This window comes from Nannobrachium achirus (assembly GCF_963921795.1).
Source record: "Nannobrachium achirus genome assembly, chromosome: 3".
NCBI lineage: Eukaryota > Metazoa > Chordata > Actinopteri > Myctophiformes > Myctophidae > Nannobrachium > Nannobrachium achirus.
The window spans coordinates 35,076,797-35,099,832 of record NC_137812.1 but is presented as its reverse complement, the minus strand read 5'-3'; the positions used below and the strand labels follow the sequence as shown (position 1 = coordinate 35,099,832).

Genomic DNA, 23,036 nt, shown 5'->3' with positions numbered 1-23,036 from the left:
TATTTTTTTTTGTAGTGACTTTAAAGCTATATTACTCCACATTTCTACAGTAAAATCTTACCAAAATGTTATCAGAGATACAATATAATGTTGTTAAGTGATTCCCATTGTAATATTGAACAGAACTATTGTGGTGTTTTTTCAGTTAAAGCTCAAAGTCCAGAGATTTTCTCAAAAAGTAATGTTTTTGTAGTGACTTTAAAGCTATATTACTCCACATTTCTACAGTAAAATCTTACCAAAATGTTATCAGAGATACAATATAATGTTGTTAAGTGATTCCCATTGTAATATTGAACAGAACTATTGTGGTGTTTTTTCAGTTAAAGCTCAAAGTCCAGAGATTTTCTCAAAAAGTAATTTTTTTGTAGTGACTTTAAAGCTATATTACTCCACATTTCTACAGTAAAATCTTACCAAAATGTTATCAGAGATACAATATAATGTTAAGTGATTCCCATTGTAATATTGAACAGAACTAATATGGTGTTTTTTCAGTTAAAGCTCAAAGACATTTCTACAGTAAAATCTTACCAAAATGTTATCAGGGTTACAGTAAGATATTCTTAAGGGATTCCCATTGTAATATTGAACAGAACTATTGTGGTGTTTTTTCAGTTAAAGCTCAAAGTCCAGAAATTTTCTCAAAAAGTAATGTTTTTGTAGTGACTTTAAAGCTATATTACTCCACATTTCTACAGTAAAATCTTACCAAAATGTTATCAGAGGTACAGTAAGATATTCTTAAGGGATTCCCATTGTAATATTGAACAGAACTATTGTGGTGTTTTTTCAGTTAAAGCTCAAAGTCCAGAGATTTTCTCAAAAAGTATTTTTTTTTGTAGTGACTTTAAAGCTATATTACTCCACATTTCTACAGTAAAATCTTACCAAAATGTTATCAGAGATACAATATAATGTTGTTAAGTGATTCCCATTGTAATATTGAACAGAACTATTGTGGTGTTTTTTCAGTTAAAGCTCAAAGTCCAGAGATTTTCTCAAAAAGTAATTTCTTTGTAGTGACTTTAAAGCTATATTACTCCACATTTCTACAGTAAAATCTTACCAAAATGTTATCAGAGATACAATATAATGTTGTTAAGTGATTCCCATTGTAATATTGAACAGAACTAATATGGTGTTTTTTCAGTTAAAGCTCAAAGACATTTCTACAGTAAAATCTTACCAAAATGTTATCAGGGTTACAGTAAGATATTCTTAAGGGATTCCCATTGTAATATTGAACAGAACTATTGTGGTGTTTTTTCAGTTAAAGCTCAAAGTCCAGAGATTTTCTCAAAAAGTAATGTTTTTGTAGTGACTTTAAAGCTATATTACTCCACATTTCTACAGTAAAATCTTACCAAAATGTTATCAGAGGTACAGTAAGATATTCTTAAGGGATTCCCATTGTAATATTGAACAGAACTATTGTGGTGTTTTTTCAGTTAAAGCTCAAAGTCCAGAGATTTTCTCAAAAAGTATTTTTTTTTGTAGTGACTTTAAAGCTATATTACTCCACATTTCTACAGTAAAATCTTACCAAAATGTTATCAGAGATACAATATAATGTTGTTAAGTGATTCCCATTGTAATATTGAACAGAACTATTGTGGTGTTTTTTCAGTTAAAGCTCAAAGTCCAGAGATTTTCTCAAAAAATAATGTTTTTGTAGTGACTTTAAAGCTATATTACTCCACATTTCTACAGTAAAATCTTACCAAAATGTTATCAGAGATACAATATAATGTTGTTAAGTGATTCCCATTGTAATATTGAACAGAACTATTATGGTGTTTTTTCAGTTAAAGCTCAAAGACCAGAGATTTTCTCAAAAATTAATGTTTTTGTAGTGACTTTAAAGCTATATTACTCCACATTTCTACAGTAAAATCTTACCAAAATGTTATCAGAGATACAATATAATGTTGTTAAGTGATTCCCATTGTAATATTGAACAGAACTATTATGGTGTTTTTTCAGTTAAAGCTCAAAGACCAGAGATTTTCTCAAAAATTAATGTTTTTGTAGTGATTTTAAAGCTATATTACTCCACATTTCTACAGTAAAATCTTACCAAAATGTTATCAGGGTTACAGTAAGATATTCTTAAGGGATTCCCATTGTAATATTGAACAGAACTATTGTGGTGTTTTTTCAGTTAAAGCTCAAAGTCCAGAGATTTTCTCAAAAAGTAATGTTTTTGTAGTGACTTTAAAGCTATATTACTCCACATTTCTACAGTAAAATCTTACCAAAATGTTATCAGAGATACAATATAATGTTGTTAAGTGATTCCCATTGTAATATTGAACAGAACTATTGTGGTGTTTTTTCAGTTAAAGCTCAAAGTCCAGAGATTTTCTCAAAAAATAATGTTTTTGTAGTGACTTTAAAGCTATATTACTCCACATTTCTACAGTAAAATCTTACCAAAATGTTATCAGAGATACAATATAATGTTGTTAAGTGATTCCCATTGTAATATTGAACAGAACTATTATGGTGTTTTTTCAGTTAAAGCTCAAAGACCAGAGATTTTCTCAAAAATTAATGTTTTTGTAGTGACTTTAAAGCTATATTACTCCACATTTCTACAGTAAAATCTTACCAAAATGTTATCAGAGATACAATATAATGTTGTTAAGTGATTCCCATTGTAATATTGAACAGAACTATTATGGTGTTTTTTCAGTTAAAGCTCAAAGACCAGAGATTTTCTCAAAAATTAATGTTTTTGTAGTGATTTTAAAGCTATATTACTCCACATTTCTACAGTAAAATCTTACCAAAATGTTATCAGGGTTACAGTAAGATATTCTTAAGGGATTCCCATTGTAATATTGAACAGAACTATTGTGGTGTTTTTTCAGTTAAAGCTCAAAGTCCAGAGATTTTCTCAAAAAGTAATGTTTTTGTAGTGACTTTAAAGCTATATTACTCCACATTTCTACAGTAAAATCTTACCAAAATGTTATCAGAGATACAATATAATGTTGTTAAGTGATTCCCATTGTAATATTGAACAGAACTATTGTGGTGTTTTTTCAGTTAAAGCTCAAAGTCCAGAGATTTTCTCAAAAAGTAATGTTTTTGTAGTGACTTTAAAGCTATATTACTCCACATTTCTACAGTAAAATCTTACCAAAATGTTATCAGAGATACAATATAATGTTAAGTGATTCCCATTGTAATATTGAACAGAACTAATATGGTGTTTTTTCAGTTAAAGCTCAAAGACATTTCTACAGTAAAATCTTACCAAAATGTTATCAGGGTTACAGTAAAATATTCTTAAGGGATTCCCATTGTAATATTGAACAGAACTATTGTGGTGTTTTTTCAGTTAAAGCTCAAAGTCCAGAGATTTTCTCAAAAAGTAATGTTTTTGTAGTGACTTTAAAGCTATATTACTCCACATTTCTACAGTAAAATCTTACCAAAATGTTATCAGAGGTACAGTAAGATATTCTTAAGGGATTCCCATTGTAATATTGAACAGAACTATTGTGGTGTTTTTTCAGTTAAAGCTCAAAGTCCAGAGATTTTCTCAAAAAGTATTTTTTTTTGTAGTGACTTTAAAGCTATATTACTCCACATTTCTACAGTAAAATCTTACCAAAATGTTATCAGAGATACAATATAATGTTGTTAAGTGATTCCCATTGTAATATTGAACAGAACTATTGTGGTGTTTTTTCAGTTAAAGCTCAAAGTCCAGAGATTTTCTCAAAAAATAATGTTTTTGTAGTGACTTTAAAGCTATATTACTCCACATTTCTACAGTAAAATCTTACCAAAATGTTATCAGAGATACAATATAATGTTGTTAAGTGATTCCCATTGTAATATTGAACAGAACTATTATGGTGTTTTTTCAGTTAAAGCTCAAAGACCAGAGATTTTCTCAAAAATTAATGTTTTTGTAGTGACTTTAAAGCTATATTACTCCACATTTCTACAGTAAAATCTTACCAAAATGTTATCAGGGTTACAGTAAGATATTCTTAAGGGATTCCCATTGTAATATTGAACAGAACTATTGTGGTGTTTTTTCAGTTAAAGCTCAAAGTCCAGAGATTTTCTCAAAAAGTAATGTTTTTGTAGTGACTTTAAAGCTATATTACTCCACATTTCTAAAGTAAAATCTTACCAAAATGTTATCAGAGATACAATATAATGTTGTTAAGTGATTCCCATTGTAATATTGAACAGAACTAATATGGTGTTTTTTCAGTTAAAGCTCAAAGACCAGAGATTTTCTCAAAAAATAATGTTTTTGTAGTGACTTTAAAGCTATATTACTCCACATTTCTACAGTAAAATCTTACCAAAATGTTATCAGGGTTACAGTAAGATATTCTTAAGGGATTCCCATTGTAATATTGAACAGAACTATTATGGTGTTTTGTCAGTTAAAGCTCAAAGTCCAGAGTTCTTGTCTAAGTAATATGTCTTTGTAGCGACTTTAAAGCTATATTACTCCACTTGTGTACAGTAAAATCTTACCAAAATGTTATCAGGGTTACAGTAAGATATTCTTAACTCATTGACTGCCAAGGCACGAGTTTCACGAGTTATTACAGTACTCCCAGGCTGCCACAGCCCGAGTTTCCCGAGTTGGAAGCCATTTTGAAAAAAAAAAAAAAAAAAAAAAAAAAATTTATAAAATTTTTTCAAAAAATGCCTCAAATGTATTAGGCATGATCGCAATTGCGAAATTGCATGTTTAGCCCCATAACAAACACATCTTTCAAAATGTCAAAAATGGCTGTTTTGTCTGACTTTGAAGGCTTGTATCTCATGAATGCCTGAACGGATTTCCAAGCGGATTTTTTTGTTTGAAAGCTGTTAAAAAGTACTACACATATGGTGCATGATCTAGGCATGGGCGTGCACGATCCGTGCACTAAAATTGATCCGTGCACTAGAAATTTAGGAAGGTGGCAGTGTTTGTTTTGTCTGACTTTGAAGGCTTCTATCTCATGAATGCCTGAACGGATTTCCAAGCGGATTTTTTTGTTTGAAAGCTGTTAAAAAGTACTACACATATGGTGCATATATGGTGCATGGGCGCGCACGATCCGTGCACTAAAAATTGATCCATGCACTAGAAATTTAGGAACGTGGCATCCTGGTACTTGGCGGCCATCTTGAAAAGGGCATTCAATGAGTTAAGGGATTCCCATTGTAATATTGAACAGAACTATTATGGTGTTTTGTCAGTTAAAGCTCAAAGTCCAGAGTTCTTGTCTAAGTAATATGTCTTTGTAGCGACTTTAAAGCTATATTACTCCACTTGTGTACAGTAAAATCTTACCAAACTTTTATCAGAGTTACAATATAATGCTGTTAAGTGATTCCCATTGTAATATTGAACAGAACTATTGTGGTGTTTTTTCAGTTAAAGCTCAAAGTCCAGAGATTTTCTCAAAAATTAATGTTTTTGTAGTGACTTTATATTACTCCACTTGTGTACAGTACAATCTTACCAAAATGTTATCAGGGTTACAGTAAGATATTCTTAAGGGATTCCCATTGTAATATTGAACAGAACTATTATGGTGTTTTTTCAGTTAAAGCTCAAAGTCCAGAGATTGTTGTCGTAATATGTTTTTGTAGTGACTTTAAAGCAAACATCTTACCAAAATGTTATCAGAGGTACAGTAGGACATTGTTGACAAACAGAACTATTTAGGAAGTGTTTTCGTTAAAGCTAAATCCCAGAGATTTTCACTAAGTAATGTGTATTTTTTGTTCTCCAAGTGTCCACATGTCCCTAGTGCCCAAATGGTTTTGGTGGCCAGTTGACCATGTGCCCACTTCTACAAGTGCCTACATGTCTATAGTGCCCAGTTCTCCAGGTGCCCAGTTCTCCACGTGCCCATGTCCTTAGTGGCCAGATGGTTTTGGTAGCCATTTGTCTAGGTGCCCATTCTCCATGCCCCTAATGCCCACATCTACCTATAGTGCCAAGTATATATATAGTTCTAGTGTCCCTATACCCAATTATCTGTCCATCCAACCATCTATAAATCCATCCTTATCTCTCTGTGTGTGTGTGTGTGTGTGTGTGTGTGTGTGTGTGTGTGTGTGTGTGTGTGTGTGTGTGTGTGTGTGCGTGCGTGCGTGCGTGCGTGCGTGCGTGCGTGCGTGCGTGCGTGCGAAGATAGGTACAGTAGAAGACAGACAGACAGACAGGCAGACAGGCAGGCAGGCAGGCAGGCAGGCAGGCAGGCAGGCAGGCAGGCAGGCAGACAGACAGACAGACAGACAGACAGACAGACAGACAGACAGACAGACAGACAGACAGATAGATAGATAGATAGATAGATAGATATACAGTAGATAGATAGATAGATAGATAGATAGATAGATAGATAGATAGATAGATAGATAGGCCTAGATAGATAGAGATAGATAGATAGATAGATAGATAGATAGATGTCAAATATCATGATTATTCAAATATCATGACTATTCAATCAAAATGAGGTCACTGATTTTTTTTTAAGTTGCTGTCAATGATTAGCCAATTAATTATTATTATTATTATTATTATTATTATTATTAGGCCTACTGTTATTGTTGGATTATAGTATGAGGTAAAACCATTGGTACTCACATTCATTACTTGAGTAAAAGTATAAATACTGCAATATAGAAATACTCTGTTACAAGTAAAAATCAAAATGTACTTGAGTAAAAGTACAAAAGTATTGGAATAAAAGTAAAAGTAGAAAAAGTAAAAATAGGCCTACTAATGTTTGAAAATAGCAGATCTACAAGCTGAGAAAAAAAATACTCTGGTAAATTAAAAGTACTTGAGTAAATAATTAGTTACTTTCCTCTGGGTAAACCCATAGAGTTATAGGGTAAACCGTAGAGCTGCTTTGTGTTGATAAAAGTAAAACACTCAAAAGATACGTTATGTATCTTTCAGGACCATTGCCTGCTTTCGTCACAGCCCCAGCGAGCTCCTACGGTAATTACACTACATGATGCGCAGCGAACTTTGATCGTCGGCTCACTTCACCTCCCGTTTTGCAAAGTCGGATGGCTTCACTCCAGTCCCTCCTCCTTTGTCTGTCTCCCTACCTCCCTTCCTTTTCTCTTCGCCTGTCATGTTCTTTTCCCCCTCCTTGTCCCTATTTCTCTTGCAACCTCTGTTTTGCTCACTCACTTCCTTTCTAGTCCTCGTGTCTTCCAGTGCTTCGCCATCCCACCACCCACGCCTCCTTGATGATGACCAGAACGAGAGCCCATTAGTTCCTCTATGTTGGTGCTGAGTTTGTCATTGGGTTTCACATACCGTTGGAGCACAGTGCGTCTCTGGCGCAGAACAGACCCAGGCCATCAAACAGCGGCTTGATTTATTGGACCAAATAGAACACTGTCCTTATATAGGAAGTTCCATTGGTAAGAAGTTGTAGTGGGAGGTGGGGATAGCAGGGTTGAATATAGTGGAATGCAACGTGCAGCGATCGAAGACACTTGCGTTAGATGTGCACCTCACTTTCACAGATCCTCATGCACACACACTTGGGTATGCACACGCGCACGCACGCACGCACGCACGCACGCACGCACACACACACACACACACACACACACACACACACACACACACACACACACACACACACACACACACACACTCACACACACACACACACATTCCAGCTGGGTGTATCGGGAATCTCTCCAAATCAAGATGCTTCGGGGATCCCTCTGCAGAGGACAGCTCATTTTCCTTATGAGGACTGTCCATAATCCTTGAGTGGCAGTAGAGGATTGTAAAAACCTCCAGAAGTTATACTATGTGGGACTGGCTTACATAATCTCCTAAATGTTTAAGTGCAGATCACATAAGGGATTTGATCGCCAAAAGCCCAAAACGACTCAAACGTCTCAAAATTCACTGAAATATGTGTGCCATCAAATTTGTTTGGGTAATCTACGCTCCATTTGTTTGAAATGTGAAATTAAATAATAATGAACTTGATAAAACAAACTTTAATACACAAATACACATAAACATTCAGTCACTATACATGCACATTTGTTCAGAAATACACTTGATTGATTGGTTGACTGACTGTTTGATAGTTGACATTTTATTGAAAGAAATAATAATGAGATGTACATAGCCTTCATCTAGGTCTAACAAGCATTACATGCTATCGTGTACAATATTTGTCAAAGGGATATAATAAAGCATTGGTTCCTAATGGAAATGGAACCAAATGTAGGCTACCCGTTCCATTTGTACACTCTCAAGAGTTAAATTAACATTGATTTTAATTTGGGGTATCAGAGATAGAAACAGTGCATGCATATAAAAATGGTTTGGAATCACAGCTATATAGAGCCATAAAAAAATCTTCTCGTATGGGGTTCTCTGGCATATCTTTCCAAATGGGGGGTCTGCAGGCTAATAAGTGTCAACTTGGGGGTCCTTGACTTGACACAAAAAAAGTTTGAGGACCACTGTAATAAAGGACATAATAAAGTCCTAAAAATCTTATTCCATTGTGGTCCTGTGTGTGTGTGTGTGTGTGTGTGTGTGTGTGTGTGTGTGTGTGTGTGTGTGTGCACACACACGTGCGCGCGTGTGTGTGTGTGTGTGTGTGTGCGTGTGTGTGTGTGTGTGTGTGTGTGTGTGTGTGTGTGTGTGTGTGTTGCGTTTGTAAGCACACACAGTAGGCTAAGAATAATCTCTATAAGTGCACGTCCTAAATCTGTCCGCACGTTGTCATGAAAAACGTGTCTATATGACTTTTCTCATGCAGCAAGATGTGAGTAGCCTTCCTACTACGTCTATGTGTGCGCATGGTGGATGCTGCTGATGATGGACGGCTCTTGGATGAGAGAGGAGGAGGATCTAGCCATGCTGCTCCACGCCCTCCCTCCCCTTGCGCACGCCGGCGCCGTTTAAATGCTAAGACTCCGTATTTGATCAGGGTCATTTGGTCTGTGCGTTTGTGGAGTACCTGCTGCTGTCCAAGCCCACTGACCAGAGCAACATCTAATATGTAAGTATTCACACTTTACTACGTTCGCTTCGTGCATGCCTATTGTTGGAATGTAGGTAGACGGCTAGACTAGACGCGCACAGAGCGCATATCGCGTTTTGTTTCTCTATTACTCACATGGTGGTAGTGCAACTCATAACATTTCTGCTATATAATTAGCCTAACGGTAAAATGATTTTTCTTAAACACATTTCGTGTTTTGTAACCATTAGCAACTCAGATCTGCAACAATGAAGCAATCTACACTCCACACGACTCCACATTCACATTGCAACTTTTTGTATTTTATCAGTGTAAATACAGTATGTAAGTGAATGTTTGACAATATCATCTCAAGTTTCCCTGGCTCTGGTAACTGTTGCATGTTTGATCAGAGAAAGTCTGGTTCTCTGCTGTAGTCTAGATATATTCTCCCATGTCATCACAGAGGGAAGTTGGTTAATTATCTGAGAAAGAACATGACAACTCAACCATGAAGTTTCCTGTTCTCCAAATATGGACGTGTTGCTGAACATTGTGTGTGTGTGTGTGTGTGTGTGTGTGTGTGTGTGTGTGTGTGTGTGTGTGTGGGTGGGTTTAAACTGATGACAGAAATGACTGAGTAGACTATTGAATCCTTTTAGTTTGCACTTTGCAGTGAAATACCATTAGACTATCAGAAACTCTTAAGTTATAATAGGCATCACCCTTATTGTAGAAGACAACAGAGAGCTTGTTGGATAAACTGATCATTTGTTTGGCTGGTGTTTGTTTCCACTATATTTCTTATGCATTTAAAAACAGTTCAGTAGCACAGAAAGGAATTGTAGTTTCCAGAGCTCATCACATTTCAGGTCGACTGAAAGGATTGATATCACCTGATTTTGTTAGTCTATGATGGGATCTCTTAGAGCAAGGTTCTTCAACAGGGGGTCCGGGGCCCCTAGGGGGTCCTGAGAGTTACTACAGGGGATCCTCCAAATCTTTGTGTGATAGAAAGAAACAAAGAAAATCTCCTTTTTAGCCAGATTCTGAGAACTTTAGACAAAAATAGCCGATCTACAAGCTTGTAGATCGGCTATTTTCGGCAAAGAGGTTTGGTGTAGAGGGGAGAAGTATTGACGGTTCAAGTGGTTAAATATCTGAACCCAAAATACCCTAATGATTGTGCTGGCAAACAATGAAACGATATGGAATCTTTGACGAGGTTGTGGGGGTCCCTGCTTCATCTCTCTCTCAGCTAACGGGTCCTTGGCCTGAAAACGTCTTAGAGGTCAGTTCAGCATTGAATTTCTCAAAAGCTTATTGACTCCTCTCCCACTTTATGAATTATTTTCTTTTGCTGCTCATACCTAGACAGTAGAACACTACAAGCACACTCACATGAATAAAGACAGACACGTATATAACACAGATTAAGTCAAAATATAAATTCTAATGATTATTCACCAGAAAAGATTGGTTCTTCTGAGTTTAGTGTCCCCAAATGTCACAAATGACCAAGTATAAATCAGTCATTAGAAGGACTAACCCAGAGACACCAGAGCACACAGATCTTCTTTTATATATTGAATCTGCAAACACAAGTAACATCTTGATGCAACTGTGTCTGTTTTGACTCTGATGAAGACACAGCAGCGTCAAAACATGGTTGTTTGCTGATAAATAGGATTTAAGAGAGGTGAAATTACCCAGAGTGTCCCTATGTGTACTGACTTAGGATTAGCTACCAGCTAGGCCTTGCTTTTAATAAATAAGTTAAGAATATTAGGATTAAAGTATCAAGGAATCCATCAGTATTATGTCTTATGCCTGGCATGCCTCTGTAGGAGGTGAGCTGTCTAGAAGAGGGTCTGTTTGTCTAGATCGGGGTTAATCTTGCAGACCGCTGGACCAATCAGTGCCTAATTTCTTGTTGTTTTGCATGCTGCCAATATACCATGGAAGTACCTCCATGCCTTTTCACATGTTATGTTTTAGATTTCTTTGAAACATTCAAATAATTTCCATTCATTTGACCATCTTCTCACTGCAACAGTACTCATCCTGTGAAAAAGGGCACTTTCGTTGCCCCATAATGTATCATCCTCCTCTCTCTGCCAATCGTATGGCTACAGTATATACGCAACATGTCAAGTTTTCCAGTTGAAGATGTGTTACTTAACTTACTTTTGGTAGGTAGGTTATTCTAAACCTTTGGAGAAAAACACTGAGTCTGAAAACGCTCAAGTAACCATGAAGCGAAGCCAAAATAGGAGAGAGAACACAGAGTAACAACACCTGGTTTATTCGAGAATTCTCCAGAATACAGCGAAGACACCGTTTATTGGAATTAAGTCACTCCTCTTCAAGACACACCTCCAAGGTTCAAGGTACAAGCAGGACGTTACTCAACAAACAGTCATGAGATAATCAAAAGTTGATGCTTTTGATTGGATTAATCAGTTCACATCCTTTGACAACAGTTAAATGAAACAACAAGTCAATGTAGCAGGCAGGCACTGGGTGATGAGACAGTTGAAAGCTGATAGTTGTTGATTGGATTAATCAGTTTACATTCTTTGACCACAGTAAAATGAGACAGCAAGTCATTGTATGTTTGAGTTCATCACAGGCTTAGCCTCCTTTCCCACTGTGAAGTCCTGAGATCCTCATCAGCACAGCAGGTTGTGTCAAATAGATGCAGAGACAGCAGGGGAGTGGTGGTCAAAGTCTGACATCTTATATTCCAATATTTCCTTTTAGTGGTTTCTTCTTTCCAACATACGAATCATCAATTTTATACATACAAATGGTTAAAATAGAAAACATGTTATACATTTCCCTTTAACAGTTATTGCCACAATCATATGACAAAGTAGTTGTGTTGACAAACATATTTTTTTGTGAGCGATCTGTTGTTCACCATCCTTTAGTTTAAAGTCTGATGTAATCAAATTGTATCAAACTATGACCCCATCAAAGCCCTAGCTCATACATTACATTACACTACATTGAATAAATACCCTTTGTTTAGTCAGTCAATCAAAACATCATGATTCACGAGGATCCTGGATGGCTTGATTCTATGCAAACAGAATTTTAATTTCTGTTCATATGTTCCAATGTTCACCACAATTATGTGTACTGTATGACAATTTATTGTGACGTAAAGTTTCATGATCAGGGCAGCCCTATATCTGTGATACTGTGGGCATAAGGAAGGCTATGGCATGAGAAGGAGGATCCTGAGCTGACAGTGGCCCATGCTTTTACATGGGGGTGTGTCACTCTGGAAAGGTCCACTTACTTTTCACAGGAAATACAGTAGTTGATCATCAAAGGATCAGCTGGCCCTTTCCACTTGGTTAACTTGTGAAGAAAAAAGAAGAAAAACTAAATCTGCATTGTTATTATATACAATAAACAGAAATGAGGGGCATTATCTCCAGTGTGCAAACTGAACTTTTATCTTATATTCATCTTAATTTGTCCTGCACCTGGGCAGTTTAAGTGGATGTGCTGCCTGCCATTCTGGCACTGATTGTGGTTTTCAGTTTTTTTCCTGTTTTCCTGTTTGAGAAGTGACTCTATTACGTTATTATTCATGCATTCCTGGTGGAGTCTAGGGGCATTTAGCTTGGTTGGTCCCAGAGGGCACATGTACAATCTTTCCCAGGAGGACCAGTGGCTTTTTTGCATAGTTCCCACTCATACAAATGGTGTGCCAGTCTCACTGTGACAGACTTACAGTAGATGGAGGGAAGGATGGAGTAACAGATCATAATCTAGAGTCTTCAAGCAAAAATGTCCACTATTATGACCATGTATAATTTATCCCTCTGGCTTTAGTGAGCAACACAGGTGCGGATTAAGATACACGGAGGGCCAATTATCTTTTATGGACCCCCACACAGTCGGGTGGGCATGCAAATACACCATGTGAATTCTAAGGCATGTGTGGGTCAAGAAAACAACAGACATTTAATTATACAGGATTTACAGTACAGTCTATAACTTACAGTATTTACATGTTATGTACCAGTAGGACTCCCTAATCGTCCGTATACCGTAGGAGTGGCCTTGCTGAGGGGCCCAGATATTTTATAAATGTTATCCATCTATACATTTGTGTAAATTGTCTCTCAGCCTATGGCCCACAGCCCCATTTAGTCAAGGGCCCCTGGGCATTAGCCCCATTGGCCCGGTCTAAAATCCTTCCATGTTTAGCAAACCATTTCCAACAGCACAAAATTCAAAGTTTATTCTAAGCTTTGAAAAACACTAGAATGATTAATTGGATTTTCTGGCTGTTTTAGTAGCAATGTTATTGGTGGCTGATTCAGTCATATACTGTATCATACTGTATGCACTTGTACTATTTCGGACATTGGCTTATGTCATCTTCCCATGCCCTTATTGAACGTAGTTGTGCATAAAGGATGACGAGCAGCAGTGCCCAGAATAGCTGCACCTGTTACTATTCTGGTTTAATAGAACCTCCCTCTACAGTACCACTCCCCTTCCTGGCATGTCCCAGGTACTGCACTATAAAACAGTCAGTGGGAGTCGATGGCAGCTAGGGCCTCCATGATGCATGAACATTAAAGCCCCTCCACACACACACACACACACACACACACACACACACACACACACACACACACACACACACACACACACACACACACACACACACACACACACACACACACACACACACACACACACCCAACAACCCCCCCTCAGACACTCTGCCTCCCTGTTATCATTTTGGAATAAAACGGCCAGGCCAGTGAGAGACATACTATTCCCTATATGGCCTTTGTTTGGAAGTTCACTTGCCTTGCTGTTTAGGTCCGCAGAAAAGAGTCCTGCTCCAGAGAAGCAGCCCATATATGGTCATCAGCACACGGGACTGAAATGAAGCCTCAAAGGCTAAGGGAGAGAGAGAGAGAGGGGGGAGAGAGGGAGAGAGAGATGAAGGGTGAGAGAATGAAAATGGATGGATGTTAGTTGAGCAGTAAGTACAGTAAAAGTAGTCATGAAAAGTGAGTTTCAGTCCTATTTAAATTGGCTTTTGAATCATCATAGTTGTCTTTAGGCTACCAGTGAGTAAATTAAAAAATGTTTTCCCAGCCTGGATCTAAATTAGGAAATGGTTTACTTAAAATGGTTTGTGTGTTTCCCCAGTGTCTCCCATGTGGCATGTGTGAAAGTGTACAGCTGAGAGGGGGAGGGAGGGGGGGGGTGGGCTGAAACTCCCTGATGGATGAAACAATATTAACTCCTTCAGTAACCACTGCTGTCAGGAGACTACTTTACTGGGCTAGACTTGAAGATTCATCAGTGTTTGGTTAACCCTGCGTGCGATGTTGCAATTGTCCACCCACCATTCTTTCTGCCTGAAACGTATTTCACAAGAACTTTTAGTACCCTATCTGATCCGTCCCAATGATCTCTTCCGTGTATTGCTATGCAATGTATGGGCCTACGGCCTATTTATAGTAGAACACAAATATTAAGCCTACAGTATTACGGTATCATTGTTTCTGCCACTTCAACTGTCAATTCACTTATTTCCCTTGTACTCTTTTTGTCCTTCTCTCATTCCCCCGTCCATTCTGTCATCCCATGTCCCTCCTTCATCCACCCATCCATCTCTCTCTTACCATTTATCCTTTAATTTATTCACTATTTACTGACTTTCCATTTTTTTCTATTGCTCCTGTAAACAGTTGGCCCAGTTAACCCAAGATGGCGAACAAGGAAAAAAGTGAAGATGAGAAGTTCCTCTTTGTTGACAAGGACTTCATCAACAGCCCTATGGCGCAAGCCGACTGGTCGGCCAAGAAGCTGGTATGGATCCCCTCGGAGAAACATGGCTTCGAGGCTGCGAGCGTCAAGGAAGAGCATGGCGACGAGGTGCTGGTGGAGTTGGCTGACAATGCCAAGAAGGTGACTGTCAACAAAGATGACATCCAGAAGATGAATCCACCCAAATTCAGCAAGGTGGAGGACATGGCTGAGCTGACCTGCCTGAATGAGGCCTCTGTGCTGCACAACATCCGCGAGAGATACTTCTCTGGGCTCATCTATGTGAGTGTTAAAACACACTGACAATATGCATATCGTCGTTGTCGGGTGGAAACCTTGTATGTCCAAAACCGTTCGTTTTGCATTTATCATTTAAAAAAAGAACTAAACTAGTGAAAACAGCCGATCTACAAGCACACAACGCCTCGCAGCGCGAGGCGTTGTGTGCTTGTAGATCTGCTGTTTTCACTACTTTTGTGCGACGGCCTTGTATGATGAAGCAGGGCTTTACTTTGCGAAAGAACGTACACATTTGAAACTTGGAGATACGAGGTTTCCAGCCGACAACGACGATATGCAAGCACAAAAAGAAAAACGCACAACCACTGAGAATTATTTGGAAATAAATGCTAAAAGGTATATAAGCACATGTATGGACATTAAATTAGAAACTGTTACACCGATTTACACTTAAATCACTTAAACAATATATAATGTGGGAACGATCGATTATGTTATTTTTATCAATGTATAATCTCTGCACTAAATCTCTCAGCCGATCAAAAAGCATACAATGCGTTGTGAGCTTGTTAATGGGCTATTTTCAGTGAATGTTCCCCCCATAATAGGTACTCAATTGATAAAACAGGGGTCTTCAACAGGGGGTCCAGGACCCCTAGGGGGTCCTCCTAGAGTTACTACAGGGGGTCCTCCAAATCTTTCAGTGATATATATATTTTTTTATATTAACCACTTGAGCCTTAGCGTCCATATTCTGAGAACTTTAGACAAAAATAGCAGATCTACAAGCTCACAACGCCTTGCATCGCTTGTAGATCGGCTATTTTCGGCAAAGAGGTTTGGTGTAAAGGAGAAAAAGAGCAGACTAAGTACAGAGTGAAAGGTCAACTTTATTATAAGTAGTATAAGTAAGTAATGACGGTTCAAGTGGTTAAATATCTGAAAACACAAGTTGACATGAATCCAAAATACAGATGATTGTGCCGTCAAACAATGAAACTATGGTATCTATGGGTTGTGGGGGTCCCTGGCTCATCTCTCTCTCGACTAAGGGATCCTTGGCCTGAAAATGTTGAAGAACCCTGGGTTAAAATGTTCTGCACTCCTGTTCTGCTTCTCCTGGTGGTCTTACCTTACAGACGTACTCTGGCCTGTTCTGCGTGGTGGTGAACCCCTACAAAATGCTGCCCATCTACTCAGAGAAGATCATTGATATGTACAAAGGAAAGAAACGCCACGAAGTGCCGCCTCACATCTACTCTATCACTGACAACGCCTACAGGAACATGATGCAAGGTAGGAGTCCTACTGTGTAACCTTTTCAATTAAACAAAACTTATTTGAATCTTTCACTGTATATTTTTCCCACAATAACCATTCCAAATCTCTAAACACTGCCTAGTCTGCAGTCTGCACTCGTGCCAAAATGATGTAAGCACTAGATATGAGCTGGAAATATGCGTCAGTGCTAGGACCCAGAGCCATGCAGTATTATGTGAAGCCCTTTTGCGAAGACAGCTTTTCAATTCCACCGGGTGCACAGCAACAAACTCAGATATGTCTTTGTAATCCAATTGAGATACAACGTCACTTTCCATTGAGAGGAAGTAGTAAATAAATAAATAGCTTTAACCTTGCTCACCAGACGCAACTAGGGATGGCCAATAAAATTTGATGAGCAACTTCAAAGTATGGGAATGTTCCATCTATTCTTTTAATCTTTTTTTTGTATTTTTTTATATTTTTATTTCCTCCATTTGTTAAAACTTTTCTGACCTTTTAGAGTTAATGATGGGTGCAGTAGAGCAGTAAACCTTTGCTTACAGTAAATGTCTGAGGAAGACTGTAGACGTCAGAGTGGTTTGTCTCCCTTACAGATGAATTGTTTCCAGGGTCATGCCCACTTGATATGAGACGCAGTGCATGCATACTGTAGTATCCAGGTGCAGGACGAACATAAAGTTCAGCCACACACTCCCACATATTTTGCAAGTTCAGTGTGTTTTGATCACGTGTGGATGGTCATCAGGAATAATGCCCTCTTGATCCCACGTTAACCTGAGGTGTTTTGATTTGGCTTTAAAGATGCACGAAGGACAAGAAAACATATGTTACTATTTTAGCTCCCCATCTCTCTATATCTTTAAACTTTAGAAATGTTAGCCCTTGCTCTGTGTAAATGCAGCAGTTTCAAGAATTAAGACCACAGTATTTGAGTAATATACTGTAGTGGGTGTATATCCTACCCTCATACATTATTTTCTGTTGCAGAGTTGTGCGATTTAGATGTCACATTCAGTGTTAGTCTTTTGCACTTTTAGGGTGGTTAGTTCTTGGTTATCATGTATTGTACTGGAGGCTTATCAGAAGAATTTAGATCGAACTCTGCCCAGAAAATCATTTACCAGACAAGCAGAAGTATGCTGTTTCCATTTGCCAATGTGCTGACACTGTCCTGTGACACTGTGACATTTTGTGAATATCCGCGTTGAAGTAGCCTACTGTGACTCTATCTGTCAAACCACAAATGATTAGTTACATTGATAAAGTATCTGTATATCTTGTACTTAGACTGCCTCTAAACCATTCCTCTCTGGTCAGTGGGTCCCTGCAACAACATGACCTTGACTGTGCACTGAGAGTGATGTAATGTTTCACTTCTCTCCATTGTCCAAAGTGATGTGAGGACCTGATTTAGACTCTTTACTTTTGACAAACACCATTATGTCATCCTTGCTGAGCTGATCTATGACGTAGTCTAGCTCTATTTCCAGTAGCCTTGGACAGTGGGACACAGTTATTCAATTGTAAGTGATAGTGCAGTGGTTTTATTATTATACACTCTGTCATTCGGTCGCCACTCGCCATTATGGCGTTTTACATGTATTATACACTCGGCCATTGGAATTTATTTTTGAGGCTAATTAATGTATCATGTTCGTCTAGGGCCAGTCTAATATTTATAAATACTGCTTGTAAGATTCTACTGTAGGGAAGGATATAGTGTGGATATTTGTTTGGATATTTTGTCTGCACTCTTTCTCAGCTATTCATTGCCTTTTTTTAAGCAACAGAAGTTACGCAAATCGATTTGGCCACATCCCTTTACGAAATAAACCTAAAAGATTTACAGATAACCATGAGAGGTGTACAATATGTTATGAAAGGCTTTTACACTGCTCAATTTTATTAATTATTACTCACATCGTGATAACATTAAAGAAGATTTCACTCCTTAAATCGGACCAAATGTTTCTCTAAAGCACTATTATTAGCGAGTATTTAGACTGTCAGATTGTCCATGTGAACAGGAAACAGAGCAGCTTACACTAAGTAATCATAAGAATGCCAAGCAAGTATCATTGTAAGACAGGTTAATATGTAGTACTGTTATGGGCAGTTCTTGGGAATGTCTTTCACTGCAGGCCATTTCATGTCATATTCCTGTTTGGTTGTCTGATAATGTGATTTTTCAAGTTTTGATGAACTCATGCAGTAATTTAAGCTAGCAGGCCGTAGTGTATTGCACACTGTAGTAAATTCAATTGTGTACATGCAGGACTATTTTAGACCCCATCGTCTTTGAACTCTGCAAATTGTTGTCTTTAGATAAAGAGTTGTGTATAAATGCAGTAAGCAAGAGGGGACAAGATTGGGGCATACATGGTAGGGGTTTGTTATTGTTAATGCATCAGTAGGAATTCCCACGATGTGACAACTGATGGTGCACACTAAAAGCCGCCTTTCCATAGCAGCTTTTAGCCCGACACTACATGACACGGCACGACACCGCACCGCACCACATTTTCATATCAGCTTGTCCATTACAGTACAGTATCCCCTCCCACTACCCTCCTTCCCTCCGCTCCCAAAAGAAAATCCACACCCCTTTCTTCAACATAAGGATCTTTCTCTGTAAACACAACAGAGACGCTAACTAACGCTAATTATTTTTAGAATGTGATGGACAATGTTTTAGATGCCACACTCACACAGATCTTCATTGAGTCTTTACAACTATATCGACAACTAACGTCGGGGTGAACATGGTCAAATAATAACTTTATTGGCCAAACTACACAAAGAAGCGAGCTAGAATGTAGAGGCTAGCTGAGCTAGCATTTACAGCTAGCTGTCCTGTTCTGAGCAAAAACGCAATAAAGACATTAAACCTGATTCCACAAACTAGACAAAAATAATCGCTGAAAACTTGCCCCCTACAGCACTCTGCTATTATTATTTATGTATGTGTTTAAGGAACGACTGGATTTATTGGGTTCTGTAGCACTGGGTCCATTTGGTTACTGTATATCAGTAGACTGCCAGAACAAACACAAACTAACGCGACAGATTCTTTCCCCCATTCAACACAAGCAGTTACAAATACAAACAGGAGACATCTCACTGAGAAGATCCATATAAAGATCTATATAAAATAACGGATGGCCGTTGTTTATTGCGACTCGCGACGATATGTCCGCTGTTTGTGTTGGTTATATGTTCTTGGTACTTCGTGGAATCTCAACTGCCTAATCGACCTCTTTATAAACAGATATATAAAACAAACATATATATATATATATATATATATATATATATATATATATATATATATTATTTTTTTTTTTTTTGATTTGCAGCCGTGACTTGCAAACTAAAATCTGTCTTAAGTTGTTGTGTTGAAAGACACAGCTCAGCCGTGAGCCAGATTCTCTGACCAATCAGTATCAGCAGCATGTATACACGTCACTGCTTTGGCCCCGCTTAGCCCAGCTTGGACCCACTCAATAGTGGATACTTTTTAGTACCCCGTTTTGTACCACTTTCACACCACTCTACCCAGTTCCTTGTAGTGGAAAAACTGGGAAGAATACCTATGGAAAAGCGGCTTTAAATGCTACAGTTGAATATTCACATCACTACAGTGAAAGTGGTACATACCTACTGTACATAACTGCATAACAAACATCTGAATGCTTGTTATTATAGTATCTGCAATTATCTGTCATCACAGTAAGCTTATCATTGCATCGAGTAATCCCAGCAGGTTCAGAAGTCATTCTTCAGAATTAGCTTTGGTCTTTGACTTTGATGCCGTGGAGATAATAAACATAAGAAGTGTCCACCAGGCGTACCGTTGTTCCCAAAAATGTTTAGTTAAAGCAGTTTTGTTTCCTCCTCCCAACATCAGAGATCTTCACTTGACATACAGGTCATGGGCCTTAGTTTAGTTTTATTTGTTTAGTAATATAAGATGTTCTGCTTTACTTCAGTGGATGAGGGCTTAACTGAGTTTTACTAAAGAGAGTGAAGAACAGAATGAGCTCTGGACGGAAGGCTATCTGAGAATCTCATTTTCTGCCTCTAATGTCCTTGTCCTTGGGTTTCAACTGTAATTGTAAGTTTCGAGTGTAAGAGGTTCTGTTATTGTTGAATTTTGACCTGTTTTTAACATCCTCTCAGTGCTGAATATCTCACTTTCTCCCTCCCGTCTTTCACCTAGCCACTACCCCCCCCCCTTTTTTTTCTCACTCTCCCTCTCTCTCTCTTCATCTGCCTTAATTAGGAAGTGAATACAGAGAACAGACAGCATTCTGTATGTGTTTGCGTACGTCGTGCGTGCATGTGTGTGTGCGAGCGCGTGTGTAAAAGGAATGGAACCATTGGAACCAATGGTTCTGCAGAGACTCTGGCCAACTCCTGTCCAAAATAAGAAATTGTTTATACTGTAGTTCAGGGAAGGCCATAGTAGACTGTAGTTGTACTGCACAACCTGATGGCCAATGTCTAGGACGTCAGAGCACAGCTCTGCACATGGAATGTGTCTTCTCCTCCATGTGTTAGTAACATAACATATTTCACCCTATTTCTCTTTCTCTCACACACACACTAACACACACGCACGCACACATGTACAGTACAACATATGTACGTATGTACACACACACACACACACACGCACGCACGCACGCACGCACGCACGCATGCACGCACGCATGCACGCTCCTTTTCCAACTACAGTCTCACCTCTTTCATTGTTCACCTCCACCATGTGACCCCCCTACCTTGTTCCTAAATTATAGCTCTCTAAAGGGTCATGTTTAGACTAAGCCAATCTCAAGAATCCGTGATAATTGATCTAATAATGCTAAAGTGTTCTCTCCTTCAACAGTGCAGCGAGTACACCCTCACACTCACCCTGCCCTGGGTGTCTTGTATGAACAGATACTGTTACAAAGTAGCCATACATGGACACAGAATATTCTCTAAGTAGCATAAACTTCTATTTCAGGGAGCCGTGTTATGACTCAGTGCTTAGCATCTTGAGAGCTTCATTTCATAGGTATTGTCAAGGTGGTCCTTAATTCGATATGCCTTTCGCATGCCTTTACAATAGTGCAGAATGATGTACATGTAGAGATTAATCCTCAGACACATGTCCCATTATGTACAGTATAATACAGACCAACATGTTTAATGCAGCCTCAGTATTTTGCTTAACCAGTAAAATGTTGTGTTTTTCATATGAAATGGCAGTAGCAGTATCGCTCTACAGAACTGTTTGATGTTTGATGCTCACATATTTTAGGAGTTTCACTAACATTATAAACCTTTTATTTTGTTTCTACAGACCGTGAGGACCAGTCCATCCTCTGCACGTAAGTGAAAATCTCTGTTTCTCTCGAATGCACCTTTGTTGATGTATCCCCATGTTTTTTCCTAAACATCACATTTCCCAGTGTTTTTCCTAAACATCACATCACTGAAAGCAAGAGGGAGAAGAACTGTTACATAACAAGGCTTATGTAAACAGAGTGAAAAGCAAATGAGACATCTCTCTAATCTAACATCAACTGGTCTCCACCAGCTAACCTGCGTGGTACATTAATGAGGAACCTTTTGGCCTTGTTTTGTCACTGTTATTTCAGCTGCGTCCTTTACTACGCTTTATGATATTTTAATACGTCAGCAGGAAGTTTTGCTGTATTTAGTTGAAGCCTTAGTGGCCATGTGTTCATCCACAAGAGGGAACGGTCCCAGTGGACCGTGGGTTTAGTCTTGGTCTCCTCGCAGACCCAAGGGCAGGAAGTGTACCCTGTGTCCTGATGATACAAGCAGATTAGCTTCCCAAATGTTTGGGCTCCTTTTGTTTGTTTACTTCTTTGGAAGTTATTATTGAGAGTTTCAACTTGGGGATAGGAGTTCCAGTGAAAAATGCCCTTTCTTTATCTAGCATTAATAGCCCGAAGACTTGCCTGAGACAGACATGTAATTTAAAGAATCGCACCAGTGCAAAGTGAGCGGTGCAAACACGACACTCACGCCTTGTATGGGCTGTTCTGTTTGTGACTTCAGTTACTTTATGCGTATGAGCATGAATCTCCATACATGGAGATGAGAGTAATTGTATGAGGCTGAGAGTAAATACGTTATGCTCCATCACCCAGTGTAAGTCACTGGGATTGTGTTGTGTATGCATACACAGATTGTAACACATTTAAATATATAACTTCTATTATAGCATGTGATAGTTTACTGTTCATGTACCGTAACTGCATAGGTGCATTACTCATAGTTAACCATACAGTCAATGACAGCTGGCCTGTTGTTAACACAAACTATAGAGGACACCGCTATTCAAATAAATAAAATAACTGGAGGGATAAGAATACTGTAAGTCCAATTGTAATGCATTCAACTTGATGTATGTCCTGTCTGTGTTCCCACTGTTAACCAGATTAACCCTGATATCCCTATTTTGGGCATACAATTAGGCCTATTACAGGCAAAACCTTTTAAAATGTTTCACAAAACGTTGAAAACGTTAACATTTTCAGTTGTTGTTCTACAAGCTCACAATCTGTCACATTGCACTGCGTTGTAAGCTTGTACACCGGCTATCTTTGAAATGGAGCCATTAAACTTGGTGGCTGGGAAACAGTAGCACTATTTCTGTGAATGAAGCATCCAATGGTCCAAGTA

At 38.4% G+C, this 23,036-nt stretch overlaps 1 protein-coding gene across 1 annotated transcript in view; it reads left to right on the top strand.

The window, feature by feature from the left end:
* Positions 1-8,979: 8,979 nt before the first annotated feature.
* The window catches only part of myh11a (myosin, heavy chain 11a, smooth muscle), a 45,144-nt gene continuing 31,087 nt past the window's right edge, over positions 8,980-23,036 (top strand). Inside the window, exons 1-4 of the mRNA XM_080722258.1 lie at positions 8,980-9,038; positions 14,735-15,095; positions 16,193-16,349; positions 21,685-21,712. Coding sequence (XP_080578384.1) covers positions 14,754-15,095; positions 16,193-16,349; positions 21,685-21,712 — 527 coding nt within the window. The 5' untranslated portion in view covers positions 8,980-9,038; positions 14,735-14,753. The remainder of the gene's footprint in view (positions 9,039-14,734; positions 15,096-16,192; positions 16,350-21,684; positions 21,713-23,036) is intronic.